The 17,872-nt window shown below is 35.9% G+C and overlaps 1 protein-coding gene across 17 annotated transcripts in view; it reads left to right on the top strand.

Moving 5' to 3' along the window:
* tns1b (tensin 1b) overlaps positions 1-17,872 on the top strand; it is a 232,885-nt gene that overhangs the window by 44,323 nt on the left and 170,690 nt on the right. For 2 of the 17 annotated variants that reach the window (XM_083537439.1, XM_083537481.1), the window contains exon 1: positions 6,302-6,652. The exons of 14 other annotated variants lie outside the window; for them this stretch is intronic. In XM_083537439.1, coding sequence (XP_083393565.1) covers positions 6,557-6,652 — 96 coding nt within the window. In that variant the 5' untranslated portion in view covers positions 6,302-6,556. Of the gene's footprint in view, positions 1-6,301; positions 6,653-17,872 lie in introns of those variants that run through there. One more of the 17 variants, XM_083537448.1, reaches the window with a different exon arrangement.

The raw sequence follows: 17,872 nt of genomic DNA, 5'->3' as shown, positions 1-17,872 counted from the left end.
ATAATACACATTTGTTCATGGTCACTGAACTGCATTGCAGAGCAACTGACCAAAACAATGACTTCTAAAATATCTTCTGGTTGGGAGATGAAAAGGATGTCTGTTTCTTTGACTCTAATGGCAAATGTCAAATAAATGCACATTGCTTGTTGTGTGTGTTAGTCCAAATGAGCTATCTAACAGTGTACTGAACCAGTTTCCCGTAAATTCTACATAAATATTTGCTACTGTCCTTTCCAAGAGGATTTTTTTAGCCTTTCTAAAATCCCAGCATTCATTTACCAGACAATCAAAAACAAGTCCCTGATCAAACAATCATTTGAAAAATGTAGTTGTCACCTTTTTTTTACCCTCCTTTTTTATCTAATGATCTGTTCATAGAATTATTGAAAATATCCCTGTCCAATCCAAAAATATTATGAGAACACAGGGGCACACCAGCCAAGTGTGGTAGTGATTTTGCCCGTATGTATGGACTGTTAAGTAAAATTGCTCCGACTATTAATGAGTATGAGCAATGTGTGGGAATTAAATGGCATACCTTCCAAGAGAGTTTTTAGCATGACCTCCCAGCTGTGATATTTTAATCACTAACATCTATCATGGTGTTAGACATAAAACATCTTACCATTTACAAGAAATATGGTGATGTATTTCATAAGTTTTCTAAAAACGGTCAACTTCTAGAAGCCAATTGTTTTGAATAATCTATGAGACATTTCTTGGTAGTGGATTTAGACTTTTGAACCTGACTGAGTTTTTGATAAACCAATAAAAATATTAAAAGTGTTTGGTATTAATATTTATTTGTATATATTAATAAAATCACCTTTTATTGCATTTTGTTATGCTGCTTTTAATGTATTACATGTTACCTTCGATTTTCACAATTGATTCAAACTTAGGTAACCTCAGTATTTCAAACAACATTCTGGTTCCCTTTGCAAACACCCACAGGCTCGCATAACAATGGAAGCTCCTTAATGGCTTTTTTTTTCAGCCCTTCCTCTTGGCTAAGAGGATTGAGGACTGAGAGTGTTTATTAAAAGGTGAAGAGGTTTGAGTTGACCAGTGCAGCAAATGTGAGGTGGGCTTTTCATTGCCCTGGCATTAGGAGATCATTAAACAACATAGCATAGTTGTCAGGATCAAATATCCAGTTAACTGTTCAACTACTATTATATTTAATTTAGTTCATGCATTCCAGACTCAATTGATGATAATATAGGTCTTCTTTACTCCTTGTGAACCCTGACTCTGCAGAAGCTTATATGGTCAAGTTCCTGCTATCTGTGTTGTTAGTCTCCATTCAGTGTTGGGTTTAAGGCAGCTCTGTTTAGATAGAAAGAGGAAGGAAGGGCTCTGAGAGCCATCACTGTGTTCTGGGAATATTCTTAGCAGAGATCCTGGGCAAGGGGAGGTGGATTCCAGTGTTTTCATCTCTCCCAGGCTTTGTACACAGCCCTAAAAACTGCAGAGAATTGTCCAATTTGGGACAAAGGAAGGCCAATTAAAGTTTCATTCAGTAGCCAGTGCAGTCTAGGCTACTTGGGTTAATCCTTTTTCTTCTCCTGCCATCCTGTCTTCTCTTCTTCTTTTATACACTCTATCTCTTCCGTGCCCTTAATTGAAAAAAGCTATTACACTAGTCTTTTCAGGACTAAGCTATTAAATTACTCCTCTAACCACAATAAAGAGGAGATTATGAAATTTGTATTGCTTGAAAGATTAACTTTAAACTTGTTTAATTTAAAATTGTAAAATTTATACGTATATTGTAAAATCGCTCTTTATCTGTTTCTAGATATTTGATTCAAGGCCATTTTCATGTTCTGAAACTGTCTGCTTGTATTTACACAGCCTGCAATGTGTACAAATGTATTGACATTTGATTTCTCCAAATGGCTTCAGGAATCAATACGAGAAAGCGGAAAGGCTAAACCTGGTCATTAATCACTTGTCATGCATTGAAGCTTTCCGTTGGAGCCCTTATTTGTAATTAAGTGAATAACCTAGCATTGAGTTGTACACATGGATGGTTAGCCTCTTCTTAATCACTCCTTCTAGACTGCTTCAAAAACCAAGATTTATCCTTAGCATTTTTTTTTTTTTTTACAGACCTCAGCCATGAAATATAGCTGCTATCCTGAGCCCCTTTGGGTGTTTTCAACCAGCTCAAGTGTGCACATTTATAATGCAAGCATACCACATGATGTCACGGAGAGCATGCTATTGTATTGACAGCTGAATTATGGAGGAAAATAAAATCTCCATGGGCTGCTTTTTCACTCTTGTTAAAATCCAAACCTCCAGACAGGAAATGTACAGAGACGAGTTAGCATGTATGTTTTTTTTATTTACATTTATGGGAAGGATTGTTGCCTAATTCTGAGAAAAGGATAAGACACACACAAAAGGAAGACATTTAATTTCACTGAGCACACACATCTCATTTAGCTGACTGACTACTTATATAACACGATCCCATATCCCTTAATGCAAGTACATCAGATGCTAATTAAATGACTAATTGGAAAGTTGCAAAGCTACTTATGCCACAGTATTGCTGAGCAGTCAGTTGCACCTACTGCATCTAAAATGAACTGTTGCCATGATCATTCCAGTGAGGTTCAATAATGTATGATGGTCATGATGTTTCAGTAAAACCAAAGTAGACTGGAGAGATGAAATGAGCCCTTGACTGTTTATTGCCTTTTTACAGTGCTTTTACATTCTCTAATATGATTGGTCAAGTAAAGATTTTCGTTTTAGAATTTTGATGCAAGAATTTGTGACAGAAAATAAAACAATCTGTTTTTGTTTGTTTTATTTCTGCATTTTTGTTTATGAAAAAACAAATAAATAACAAAAAAACATATGCTATAAAATTATTGTATTAGTATATTAGTAGTGTAAAAGAAATGACTACAGGTTCATCATGGACCTAAGAATAAATAAATAAATGAATTAATTAATCAATTATTGAATGTATGAATAAATAAATAAAATTTTCCAAAAGCTTGTTTGAATAAACAAACTAGCTTATCTAATTAACTTTGCCCGGTGCTTCATTTTAAATAGAAATAGAGCTCCAAAGATGGCTAAAATGGCTGTCATCTGCAGCTTCCTTTTCTGGCAATGTAGACTGCTGCAGTGCAGAACTTTCATATGATAGCAACTGAGGAGTTTTTTTTTTTATATTATAAAATGGATGTGTAACCATCCAACTTTTAATGTGTTTTGGTCATTGTGTGTTATCACTCACTTCACAAATACTGAAGTACACTTCACAAATTTTAGCTAGGAACGTGCATATTATATATATATTTGAAAATGTTTCTGAACCTGTATTGACTTTTTCTTCTTTATTTATGGTTCCTCAGCTACTGTTGCTTCACTGAACAGCTGCAGCCCTGGCTACTTCTCCAAATGTCTACCTTCCTCTGATTATCGTCCACACAATGCCTCTGAAACATCTGTGCAGTAACATTTCAAAACAGCAGAGTTTCTAAAATCAAACAATGTTTTATTTCTGTATTTGTTTTAGAGTAGGAAGCACATGTCTTCCACACCCATTTATATAAAAAAATTGAAAAAGTGCTGATCTTTTTTTTCCTCAGAGCATATTAGAGATATGTCCTGACTTTGATGTCCTTTCTAGAATGATCTATCAAACAAGCATGTGCGCCACATTTTCCAGTCATCACAAAAGACAGCGTAGCTGTCACAGCTTTCCTCACATCGTTTGGCTTAAAGTGTGCAGAGTTTCCTGAAAACCAGTGGAGGCAAGGAAAACAGGATAGAGAGGAGAGATACACCCAGGCCAGGGTTCACACATGTTTTATGGCTGTGTCTACTTTCACTTCCCTTTACAGCAAATAGAACCATAGCTTGTAGGATTTTATCACTGGCACATGCAGAGACTAGGTAAAGACATGGTTTGATTGACGAGTCCCCAAAGACTTCGCCAATAAAAATTTATTTAGACACTTCTTTTCCAATGGAACTAATTCTGCATACTGCACTGCAGGAACTAGGCTGAATCATGTTAGGCTAATTTTTCTTTCCTTTAGGCTAATGTTCCGTATCCAATATCTACATAAATAAGATGCCAATGTCCCGTTATATGCATTCTGCCTGATATTGTTTGTGATTTTGTGAACCTATTGTTTAATTACTATATCTCACTCTTTTATGCGGATTGTATGTAGCTTTGAAGATGTTGGTGCTGCTACTGGCACAGACCCATAGCTTCTCTATCTCCTCCAGACACTCCTACCATATTAGTCACACCCTGTCACAACGCTCTCCAAAAATCTGTCTCTTAGCTATTGTTTAAGGCTTATTGAAGCAGCAGCTTACTCAAGGCAGTTTATCACCCACCTCAAACACTGACACCACCCATCCATTTACCCAAAACTCTAAACTTAAAGCACTAAACTCTCCCTTTCATACTTTTTCTATAGAACATGATTTATAAAGAAGATTTTCAGTGTTTGATTTGCAGCTCTGTGCAGTGTACAGCAGTAGACGCATGAAGGAAGAAGAACAGAAACTATATGAACTATTAGGTGATTAAATTATAAGGTTAAATAGGCTGGTCAATTATACATTACCAAGTCTCTGTTGTGAAGATGTTAACTACTGATAGTGGTGGAAAAAACAGGGAGATGGTAAGTAAATTGAGGCAAACTACCTTAAATGAAATAACACAACAATGCATTTTTTTTGCATGTTTTTATTTAAGTGTGCATAAATGGAGTTTTTTATTACACTATATACTATGTATAATACTAATCAACTATTTATTAGTGTTAACCTTACATAAGAATTATGAGCCATATGCTGTTTGTTTCCGAATAACAAACACTTATATTTCCTTCACTGGGACTACGAAGCCCAAACCTGACAGCATGACAATGGATTATAACCAAGGTTTCTGAACTGCGCTCTTTGTAAAGCAGCACAAGTGGAATCTAGGCTTTTACTAGACTACAGTTCTGGCATGAATTCTAGATAGTGTGAAAATGTTGAGAAATCCACAGTCATCCGTGGCTGCTAGCCAAGCAAAATTTGTTATGGTCTCTGTGTGGGTGAGATGGCATTACTTTCTTACTCTACTGTCAATCACAGCAGCTAGTAATGAACATCTCTGAGGTCACGGATGTGGCAGTAGGAGGATACCACTTCATTTGTTATAATGATATTTGTGCAAAACTAGCTAAACTGGTAATGATGCATTTACATAGATTGTATATAGTATCTATCCCCTTGACCCTTCTGTTGTTTTATTCACCACCCACAAAAACGTTTTACAGTTTAATCACTGACTACATTATTATAAAATTAAATAACAGTTTAACATTTCTGTGTCTTCTAACTTTCTTTGAAATTCGTTTGTCAGAGAAGTGCCCCCTTTGAGCGTTTTGGGCATCAGAGCAGGAAACTGACAAACACAGAACGGTGAGATTTAGTATTCCAGTCAGTTCTCTCTAAGCCACTTCCTCTCCTCCTCTTCATGAGCAACCATTACAGCACTGCGCTGGTCAATATCAGCCTGCCCTTACTGTGTAGTCTCTTAGATTAATCCAAGCTTTTAGTCTGACCGAGACAGGACTCCTGGGGCATCAGGGACAGGCATAAAAAAAAAAAATCTTCATCCTTATAATTATAGTATGCTAATCTAATTACTACAGAAAGACACAGGTCAGTTATGTTGTGCATGGTTCGGACCAGTATGCCATCAATGATATTATTCTGATCCTGTTATCCAAGATAGAAATTTAATGTGTTTGTGTTTTTTTTTTTTTAGTTTGTGCAATGCAAGAAAATAATTCTTGTTACATATTTGAGATATTTATCTTAAGGTCATTGTGACCTTGCATTATGGGAGTTTTTTCATTCTTTGTGTAGGGTTCAGCCTTTAAAACTTATAAGGCTTATTTTATGATCTTGAGAATGCATATGGTTACATTAAAGAACATTGGTGTTCTTCATTTCATCATTTTTGCAGTATTGTAGATTTAAAGCACACCAATTCACTCAAACCCACCTGTTCCACTCTCTGTTACCAATGACCTTCTTTTCACTGTCCTCACTATCCAGGTCATGCAGTCCTCATAGTGTCCCGTATGCAATCTTAGTCTTAGCACAATTTGCCTGTGGCGATTTTTTTTTAAAGCTACTGTATGCATTGTCCCTGCCCCCCTTTATTACTCTCTCTCAATCCATCTTTCTCTCAGTCTCTCCCCTCCCTCCTTCTGGTGTTCCTCATGCCGCAGTAGCTGTGGCTCAGCAGTAGAGACCCCATTTGGGATGCTGAGAGCTGCTGCAGAGGATTCTGTGGACTTCAGCCACACTTTAATCTCAGGCAGTTTTTCTGTGCTTGCTTTTTAGCATTCTGTGCATTGCTTGTGTGGCGTATGGGGAGAAGGACTGAGTCGTTCTGTGAGCTGGTTCACAGATGCATTTCTAAAGCACTGAAGTGGAGTGGTTAAACTGAGCATTCGTGTTTGGATTGCTAAGGTGAAAGGGAAAAAAACGGGTACATGCAGGCATGACTCGTCTGAATTGGTGTCTGGCTTCATTTTTCAGCTGGTGGAAGTTTATGTTCTTTTGTTTTTTTCCTCTAAAGGTTCCCAGAAAGGAGACGGTAAGCCTGCACCTGTTTCACAACACAGCGTAGCACATTTATGTAAGAGGCTCGTAGGGCAGTAGTGTCTTTTTAAGTTAGGGCTAAACAAGCACTTTATTTAATATTTATTTACACTTGCTTATATATATATATATATATATATATATATATATATATATATATATATATATATATATATATATATATATATATATATATATATAAAAACACTTTCTTAAGAAGAATCACAGTGCAGTAGGGTTCTATATAGAACTTTATGGTAAAAAAATAAAAAATATTCATTCATTCATTCATTCATTTTCTCCCGCTTATCCGTAATTCGGGTCGCGGGGGCAGCAGTCTAAGCAGGCCCCCGCCTTCGACTGCTGCCCAATCCTCACAGCACCGTCCCTTACGGTCCCTCCTGCAGGTGGTGAGCCCACTGGAAGAAATAAAAAATAAAAAAAGAATATATATATATATATATATATATATATATATATATATATATATATATATATATATATATATATATATATACACACACACACTGTATTTCATAGGAATGAACCAATTACATGCATTTCTCTCAGTAAGTTACATGAAAGTGAACAATCAATTAATGAAGCGCTTAAAGCAAATCAGGAAGTTAAGCATTTTCAAAAGGGTTCAAAATAATTTCTTATTTCTTGTACCCTGTGAGCAAACTGAAAACACGGCATAACTGTAACTGTTGTCACGATGATTCTAGTATTTTATGTAACTGGTCATTGATAATGTATACATAACTCTGCTTTAAGGATTTCATCAGAAGCAGCTCACTACTGTATAAAAATGAACTTGTTTTCAAATGTTTTTGAGAAGTGTTTAAGAAGAGTTTCTAGTGGTCCATGTTTTCCCTGCATTTTTCAGACATCACCCCTGTCTTTCAAAGATGCTTCTTGTATCACTGCTTTGGCACTTTATTTGCTTGTTGGGTTTAGGGCTGCTCCATTAATGATATGTACATTAATGATATGTACTTTATTCAAGTAAAAAAATGCTCAATGCAGACACTGTCCTCTTACAACTTCATTGCCAATGGTAATATAGTTGCTTTTTATTGATCAAACAGAGACAGCAGTGGGTTCTGGTGAATATGGTGAATAAGTCAACTGGCAAATCTATAATCTTCCAATTATCCCTATTGTCTTCTGTATGGGCTCAAGCAGCTTTGTTTTATTATCATATCAGCCAGAACATTAAGGATCATTGACCAGTCTATTATATTAACAAAATGGACCAAATAATAAAACTAGCTAGTTGGTTGTGATTTCCACATCTCTGAAATGTGACACCCTAACTATGCTTTATAGACCTTTTAGACTCTTAATTAAAGTACATAATTCTACGTTATGGAGCACTGTTGCACACTCATAATTAAATTGTTTATGCAGCCTCTTCAGTAGCCTTTGGTTTATCAATCTGAGGGAACCTAAAAGTTCTGTTTCTTTTCCACAAAAGCTTCCAACTGAAAGCAAATTTGGAATTTAAAATGTTACACATCCATGACCTTTGAGTTACCTCTGATGAAAATTACACATTTGAGGCTACATTTATCTATAATCTGGAGAACAAAGGCATATACCATTTATTGAAACAGTGTATTGCATGAATTATTTTATCACTGGTAGCTTGTAATATTCCTGAATGGCATGACACATACTATTCATCTATGGAGTGGGATTTGTAAGCATCAGATTACATGTGTATACAGAATGAGATTCAAGAGAGGAAAAGAGAGTGTGATAAGAAAATCAGACACCTTTATGAGACTGAACCAGGATATTACCCTGCCCTGCTATAAGCAAAGCCTGATATCAGACAGCTAGTTGAATTGCTTTAACTGTTCCATGTTCACTGATGTGAATTATGAGCTCATTTTAATGATGGTCATACATGTGAAGTGTTGTGGTATTTTATATATTTAATTCTATTTCTTATTTTATCACAGCTGTTTGGTTGATTCTGCTTGATTCTGATCACTGATTTAGTTTCTAACACCAGCCTGACAGAAAATTGAAAACTGAAACAAAATTTAAATTGGTTTGAATAGCAATTGTTTGAATATGTTTCTATAAAGGTCCTCCACAGAAACTGATTAAAAACATGTATAATCTATGTGTTCTTTGAGGAGACATTAATAAAGCACGTTTTTTGAAGGACAGTTCCAAAAAAATAAAAAAATAAAAACTGAAAAAAGAGATCCTGGTGAAGGATCAATTGTTTATTCACCATACACTTTAATAGGAATACCTTCTATTTGTGTAAGTATCCAATTAGTCAATCAAATGGCAGCAGCTCAGAGCATAAAATAACAAAGATACAGGTTAAGAGCATCAGTTAATCTTCAAACATCAAGCATACATCGGAATAGGGAAAGCATGATCTCTTTGACTTTAATTACGTATACATTTGTATACATACTTTAAATATGTATACAAAGCTGCTGATCTCCTGAAAATTTCACACATGGCTTATTAGAATGTGTGACATTAGAATGGTGCGAAAAATGAAAAACATTCCGTGCATCAGAGGTCTTCCAGCTGAAACACTTGGTTGATTACTGAAATCAGAGGAGAAAGACCAGATTGGTTTGAGCTGACAGGAAGTCTTTAGCAACTCAACTAAGCACTCTTTACAACCATGCTGGACTGAATAGCATCTCAATGCATAACACATCAAGATTTGGGGTGATTGAGCTACTACATCAGAAAACCACTTCAAGTTCAACTCCTGTCTGGCACAGAATCCCAGAAATTAGACAGTTGAAGACTGGAGAAAAGATTCCTGAATGCCTAAAAACCCATATGAATTTGCAGGTATTCCTAAAAAAACTGGGCTGGGAGTGTAGCTTGGCAGATTGCTGTGTATTCATTTTATCTTGTTATAGAAAATTAATCAGGGAATACATCATATCACTCATTTATTGATTATTTTCCTACAACAGCATATGCCGGGCCATGTTTCATTTCTTGCTTAATTCATCTCTCTTTCTGTCTTTTTTCTCAAATTGTTTTTCATTCATCAGGTGCTAGATGGCATTTCATGTGAGGAAAAAAAAAAAATCCTGAAAACAATCATAGGATCTCAATTTATCCTCCAACTTTTATACTTAATTCTTAATTCTTAATTCTGAATTTTAATGGAATGCTGCCACAAATCATTGTAGAATATTATGTTCCCTGTGAAATGGTTGGTCAGTTGTTTAATTAAATCCATGATTCTTAAGCACAGTTGGAATCAAGTCAATTGTAGTCACTGGCAATGTATTAGAGATAGAGAGTGGAAAGAGAGAGAGAGAGAGAGAAAGAGAGAGAGAGAATGATGAAATTGAGGAGAGAGTAAGAAAGTGAATTATAGAGAGAGCGAGAAAGGGCGATTGCACTTTCAGTAATTAAAAAATGTAAGAGCTTCCTCTTACTGGCTGTCTATATGGATGCAGCAATATGATCTTTGCAAGCATTTCTCTGTAAGCGACAGATCAATCTTGGGGTATTGGCATTTTAATAGTAGGCAATGTCGTATTTTGCTGTCCTTATCATTGAGGTCGACAAAGCACTTTTTTTCTCATTAAATTAATGTCCTTGCACTCATTAAACCAGAGCCACACACACACACACACACACACACACACACACACACACACACACACACACACACACACACACACACACACACACACACACAAGTGAGCATAAGTTTCTCTTATAGAGGGTGTCTGTAAGAGAAGAATCAAACTACAGATATACAGGTATAAATGAACAAATAATTGTTTTAAATTTCTTGTCATTTGTGATTTTAATAGAACAGTCTGAAACTTAATTGGAAAAGGTATGCATTACTCTAATCAGATCCTTAAGGCACACTATACAGAATATTTATGTTTTGCAGGTAATACAATTATTGTCTATGGGTCTGTAGGCTTTAAAAGGTTAAATAGATTAGGCCAAATAATACATTTAAATGTTTAAATTAAAGGGTTTTTTTTTGTTTAGATTTATAACCATGTGATCATATGTCTCATGTTTTTATTTTCATTAGAACAGAGCTATCTCACCCGAGATATAAAAAAAAAAAAAAAAAAAAAAATGTATATTACAATTGTTACTTTAATAATAGTATATAAGGACCTCAGAAGCTACTTTCGCTTTGCTCATAATAAGACTGACTTTGATTTTGGGAAAAATACCGTGTCTGATCTTTGTATATTTGATATTTGTATATTGAATATTTGTATCTATGCTTATTGCAGTAGTCTATCTCAATTACAAGATTTTAGCATCCAAAGTCCAAAGTAGCATCCAAAGTCCAAAGTAGCATCCAAAGTTATCTATCTATCTATCTATCTATCTATCTATCTATCTATCTATCTATCTATCTATCTATCTATCTATCTATCTATCTATCTATCTATCTATCTATCTATCTATCTATCTATCTATCTATCCATCCATAATTAATTTCAATACTTCACAATATGCTAACTAAGAGTGAAATTGTTGAGTTTAACCTATCATGGTATTAACTGTCCGTTTAGAAACACAAGCCTGTTGTTAAAAGTAATGTAAAAACTTTTTGCAAAAAAGTGTAGATATATAAAGTAGGGTATTTTTTCCATTTTATACAAATACAATGAAATTTAGTTTGACAATACACAATAAAACTTAGAGAAAAGGGAATGTAATGTAGAATGTATACAAGATTGCACATATGTATGATGGCTTGACTATTAAAATGTGTTCTGAGAGAAATATTTTGCACATAGTATAAAACCTTAAGAGATAGATATTGCACATTGTATAGATTGAAAAGTGTTAAAGTGCATATATAGCAGCAAAAAAGGAAGCTTAATGTAAAATGGTCCTTACTGTTCCTTAATAACTGTAAAGAACTAGGCAATTAATGTGGAAATAGGGGGGAAATCTGCACTTCAGTCTGTTTGTATGTGACTTGATGGCCCTGTACCTTTTTCCAGATGGTAAGGGGACAAACATACTGTTTGCTGGATTAATTGTGTCTTTGCTGATGCTGCTGGCCTTTGTTTGCTTATACAGTGTCCAGGTTGGGGAACTCAGTGCCTGTAAGAAATGCTGTAAGAAAAAAGTAGCATTCTCATTTTTACATAAGAATTACACAGCCAAAGAATCTTCAGGTTCTTGAGTCCCAAGCAATTTTTACTGACGTCTTGCATGAAAAGGGATCCTGTATATATATAAAAAATTATGAATAAATAAATAAATATATATGACAATATATAAGGGCACATATGATCATAAATGCAAGTTTTACCTGTATTTTGAAGTGATTCAAACAGTGGGACTGATAATAAGTCCTCAAGTACAGTATCAGTGATTGGGTAAGACTTGGATTAGATGAGAGCTGTTACTCTAAATGAATCCCTCTGCTGTCAGTATGTTTGTGGATAAGTCACATGAGTTTTCAGTCGTATCAGCCTCTTGGCTCGTTTGGTGTAAATATAAATACGAGTTGTGTAGCTCTGTCAAACGTGAACAGCTGAGTGGATTTCCTGAGTCTAAATTAGACAGTATTTACACTAACCGTGATGTTGATTTTATTGTTATACTTTGCCATTTCGTTGCTGTGGAACTTGATTGTACAATACAATGAACTCAAACCTTAAGTGTGTTTTCACTTAATGAGGTTACTAAGATTTTGACAAGACAACATCAGTGCTTTGGCACTGAAAGTTATTGCTTTTGTTGTATGAATATTGTGTGTGATCCTGTTGCAGGCCCTTCCCTTTTCTCTCTTTCTCTCTTTCTCTGTCTGTCTCTTGTGGTATTGGGGTTATTACCTTCAAAGAGGCCACTCAAAAAATAAATGCTCAAAGAGAGGCTTAGGTCAGGGGATGTGACGCCCTTGTTTTTCACAAACATTTTGAGAAGTGTATGTTTGCAGACTAGTGAGTAACAGTAAAAAGTGAAAGTGAGGACAGATAAGTAATTGTAGTGTTGTTGGGAATCCTTTAGAGAAATCTAGTCATGCTGAATACTTTTGAGCATTTTAGTGGCAAAGTGGAAAGGTAAAAAAAAAAAAAAGAAATTCCCTGAGGTGACATGAAGAGCAAATCAGAGAGGAAAGAGACTCAAAAAAGCAACATATTTTTCTGGGTGACACCCAATAGTGAGATAATAAATCATCACTTTTTTTTAGTGTATTCTTTAAAGTTATAATAAAGTGTGATAAAAAGGATGTTAAATAGGTTAGTGTTTTGTGAATGGGGGTCGTCGGATGAGTACAAGACAGTGTTTATGTTTACAGCAGCAGTTCTAGAGTACAGGTTTTTAGGTATCTATGCTGAGCTATTCGCAACAGTATATGGTTAGCCACTGTCAAGTTATTCAAGAGAAAAAGCCACTAAAAAGTAAAAATACAGCTTGTCAGAGAGAGAGAGAGAGAGAGAGAGAGAGAGAGAGAGAGAGAGAGAGAGAGAGATTGTTAGGTATGCTGTTGTCCTACAATATTGTACTGTAAAAGGGTGTTTATTGTAATCAAAGTGCAAAAAAAGAAAAACAAGGTTTATATAGAACTTTTTATTTTTCTGTTTGTTATCCCTCGCCTTGTATTAATCTGTAGCCATGAAGGCACTAAAGAAAAAACAAAAAAAGGTCCTAGACTCCGATGAGTTTATGGCATGTAAAAGTGACATTGATTCACAGTGCACATGGTTTATTTTAAATGTTGATAGCTCTGAAGGTCGAACGACTCCTGTTGGAGAGCCGTACTGGATTTGATTATCCCTGTATAAAAAAATCGACCTGTTTTTCACAGTCCGTGCCTCTGGCACTCGGGTACAGGCTGTATCCTTAATTCATTTTCTTCCTCTATATCCTTTGGCACCCTACCAAGAGCCTGAATTCTCTCTGTCATTACAGATTACCTCTTTTTTGAAAATTGTGGTAAAGTTTTTTTTTTTTAGGTTCTTCAATGAGATAAAAGCATAAATCACAGTGCAACTGTTATTGATTAAGAAAAGCAGAAAGACAAAGGATGAATGTTTCTGGGGGGGGGGGTGTGCGTTTAGGAGAGTGAGACATGAGATATTTCTCCAGTCTTTGATAGAGTAGTTTCGTGGTGCTTGCATGAATAATTCTAAGAACGTTGACCTATTTTTGACAGAGAAAAAACTGTTAGATTTCCCCACATGCATACCTTAAATATTTGCACCTCAGCAAATAATCTTGCCTTCATACTGTGATTTGTACCCAATCTACAATCACATAAACTGCCCTGTGGTCACCCTAAGACACTTATTCACAATATACTCATACTGAACTTGCTTTTAGCACAGTATTTGTCTATAGAGTAAACAGTTGTAGAAGACGAGTTCCCTTTTTAAATCTGCTTCCTCTGAAGGGATCTTCTTAATGTTGTCTTAGAGTTTTTCTTTGCCACTGTTGAATCTGACAGGCTTATTTAGGATCTCATAAAATGCTATAATTTAATTTATAGCTTATTAAATAAAGTGTCAGCAGTGTGGTAAAATACCACTAGGTGCTGCCACAGGAATGCTCAGTTTGGGTAGAAATAATAGATATACATTTTTAAAAACTATTTTTATAAAAGGCTTGCTTGATTAAAAAATAAATAACATATTTTAGAATTTTTTTATACAAATAAAAGAAAATAAATCAAATAAATGCAATTAACTTTTAATTATATTGATTAAATTGAGTAATCAATTAAATTGGCACAATTTAAATTAATAAAATACAATTAAATATTTTTTTTTTTATTGTACTTTACCACTACATTGTTGTTACTGCATTGAAAAATAAAGAATTAAAAAAAAATATATACGATTAAATCAATTGAAAAATTAATTTAATTGTTTACATTTGTTAGACCTCATTTGGGTAATACAGGTGTGTGTGTGTGTGTGTGTGTGTGTGTGTGTGTGTGTGTGTGTGTGTGTGTGTGTGTGTGTGTGTGTGTGTGTTTTAATATTTAATTTTGAAAAGATATGACCTACTTAACTGTTCTACTTATTTCAGCATTCTTTAACAAATATCTTTATTCCTGGCATCCTTCATTCATGCACTCACTCGATGTTACATTTTCAGGATTTTCTACTTTTAAATGAACCCTTTGAAGCTGGACATAAAACAATAAAGAATCCACAGCATTAGCAGTGGCGCCACAGTGCGCTAACTCAAATTTCTGTGTAGGTTTGCAAGCATTTATAATAATTGTAAAAAAATTTGCTTAAAGTGCGACGTGGAGAATAAACAAACTAGGTCTGCCACTTAATATCTTCTTGAGGAAACTTTGAACTATGTTCTGCATATAAAAAGGATTGCATACTGAACTCTTGTTAGGGGTCGCGGCAGTGGATGATCCGTCTCCATGCAACCCTGTCCTCTACATCTGCCTCTTTCATACAAACTACCTGCATGTCTTCCCTCACCACATCCATAAACCTCCTCCCCGCTTGGCGGCTCTATCCTCAACATTCATCTTCTTATATAGCCATGTCCCTCCTCTGCACATGTTCAAACTCTCTCAATCGTGCCCCCCTTTACCTTGTCTCTTAAACGTCCTACATGTGCGGTCCCTCTAATAAACTCATTTCCAATCCTGTCCAGCCCCATAACTCCCAATGAAAATCAGCTCTGCTACCTCCAGCTCCACCTTTTGTCTTTTAGTCAATGCCACATCTCTTAACCATACAACATCGCAGGTCTCACCACAGTCCTATAAACTTTCCCTTTCACTCTTCTATCACAAATCACTTCTGCCACTCTTCTCCACCACTCCATCCTGCCTGCACTCTTTTCATCACTTCTCTAACACACACTCCATTACTTTGCACTGTTGACCCCTGGTACCTGAACTCCTCCACCTTCACCACCTCTTCTCCCTGCAACCACACCACTCCACTGCCCTCCCTCTCATTCACACACATGTACTCTGTCTTGCTCCTACTGACATTCCCCTTCTCATTCCCCTTCTCTCCAGCACGTACCTTCACCTCTCCAGGCTCTTCTCAACCTGCTCCCTACTCTCACCACAAATCACAATATCCTCCGCAAACATCATAGTCCATGAAGACTCCTGTCTGACCTCATCTGTTAACCTGTCCATCACTACAAACAGGAAAGGGCTCAGAGCTGATGCACCACTCTCAAAAACTTCTCTGCCACACCTGACTTCCTCATACAATACCACAACTTCTCTTTTTGGCACTCTGTTGTACGCTTTCTCTAGAACTAGAACTCCTTTTGACCTTCTCTATACTTCTCCATCAACATTCTCAAAGCAAATATTGTGTCTGTAGTGCTCTTCCTTGGCATGAAACCATATTGTTGCTCACAGATGGTCACCATTCAGATGGTCTTCATTCAGCCTGGCTTCCACTACTCTTTACTAAAACTTAATGGTGTGACTGATCAACTTTATTCCCTGTAGTTACTGCAGGCCTGCACATCTCCCTTATTCTTAAAAACCGGTTCCAGTACACTTCTTCTTCAATCCTTAGGCATCCTCTCACCTTCCAAAATGTTGTTAAGCAATCTAGTTAAAAACTCCACTGCCATCTCCCTTAAGAGTAAGACATCTCCATGCTTCTACTGGAATGAAATCTGGCCCACCTGACTTTACACTCTTCATCCTCTTAAAAGCTGCTGTTACCCCCTTCTTACTTCCTTACTTACTTCTTTTCTTTATTTATTATCTGCTCAAAATACTCCCTCCACTTTTCAACACTCTCTCCTCACTAGTCAACACATTTCCATCTCCATCCTTTATTGCTCTAACTTGCAAGACATTCTTCCCAGCTCGGTCCCTCTGCCTGGCCAATTTGTATAAATCCTTATCTCCTTCCTTACTGTTCAGCTTTTCATACAGCTCCTCATATGCCTTTTCCTTAGCTTTTGCCACATCCCTCTTCACCTGCTGCCGCATCTGCTTGTACTCCTGCCTACTTTTCTCATATCTCTGCCGATCCCAATTCTGTTTCGCCAACCTCTTTATCCTTATGCTCTCCTGCACTTCCTCATTCCACCACCATGTCTCTGTCCCTTCCGTTCTGTTTCAGCTTCCTGTTCATCACTTCTTTAGAAACTCTCTTCACCTCCACTACACTCTTACTGTACTCTTCCTTCAGAATCACCCATACACCATTTCTCTTTCCATCCACACCATGATAGAGGAGTTTAAACCCACCTCCAATGTTCCTGGCCTTTATTTTTATTTCCACTTGATCTCCTGAACACACAACGTATCTACTTTTCTCCGCGCCATCAGATCAGCTACCTCTCTCTCTTTACCAGTCATAGTACCAACATTCAAAGTGCCCACTCTAACCTTCACTCTCCTCCACTTCTCCTTTCCCTGCTGTCTCTGTGGACGTCTTCCTCCTCTCCCTCTCCTTCTTTGGACAAAAGTAGCCCAATTTCCACCAGTACCCTGTTGGCTAACAATACCTGTGGAGTTCATTGATAACCCGGGCCTCGACCGATCCGGTATGAAATTCTGGTTCGTGATTCGCATATTTGATTTGGAATATATATATATATATATATATATATATATATATATATATATATATATATATATATATATATATATATATATATATATATATATTAGGACTGTCAAAATGTATGCATTAATGCAAATACATTTTTACGGCACGAATTTTATTAACATGCGATTAATGCAGCGCACATTTTTGTTTCACCATTTTTATAAAAAAAAAATATAAATAAATAAATATAAAAGAGGCAAAATTAAAACCATCAACGCAAAACACATTTATTCATTATTATCCACCAGCCAAAATGCTGCTTTTTAATATTGCATTTTATTTAAAATGTATACATAGTTAAAGGTCCCTCATTATTTAATTGATCTGTGGTATGTTTGTTTAGTTCACATTGCTTTACTGATGCATGGAAAATATTGGAAACACTAATAGTACAGTTTGAGCTCTTTAATAAATTGTTGGAATTAATTTATTTAGGTCTAAAAATGCCATTTTCTGTTTCTTTGTATAAACCAGCTGCAGTTGATTCAGAAGTTGCCTTAGTATTTGGATGGATATAAGGACGCAAAGATATTTCTTAGCATTTTTAATCATTTATTGTTGCTGTTTGTTGGTCTGTTAAATAAAAAAAAAAAAAGATAAAGGTTTAATTTTTGTCACACACACACACACACACACACACACACACA

The sequence above is a fragment of the Silurus aristotelis genome, assembly GCF_946808225.1.
Source record: "Silurus aristotelis genome assembly, chromosome: 3".
In the NCBI taxonomy this organism is placed as follows: Eukaryota; Metazoa; Chordata; class Actinopteri; order Siluriformes; family Siluridae; genus Silurus; species Silurus aristotelis.
Note: the sequence above shows the minus strand (reverse complement) of the source record. Positions and strands in the feature narration are given on the sequence as shown.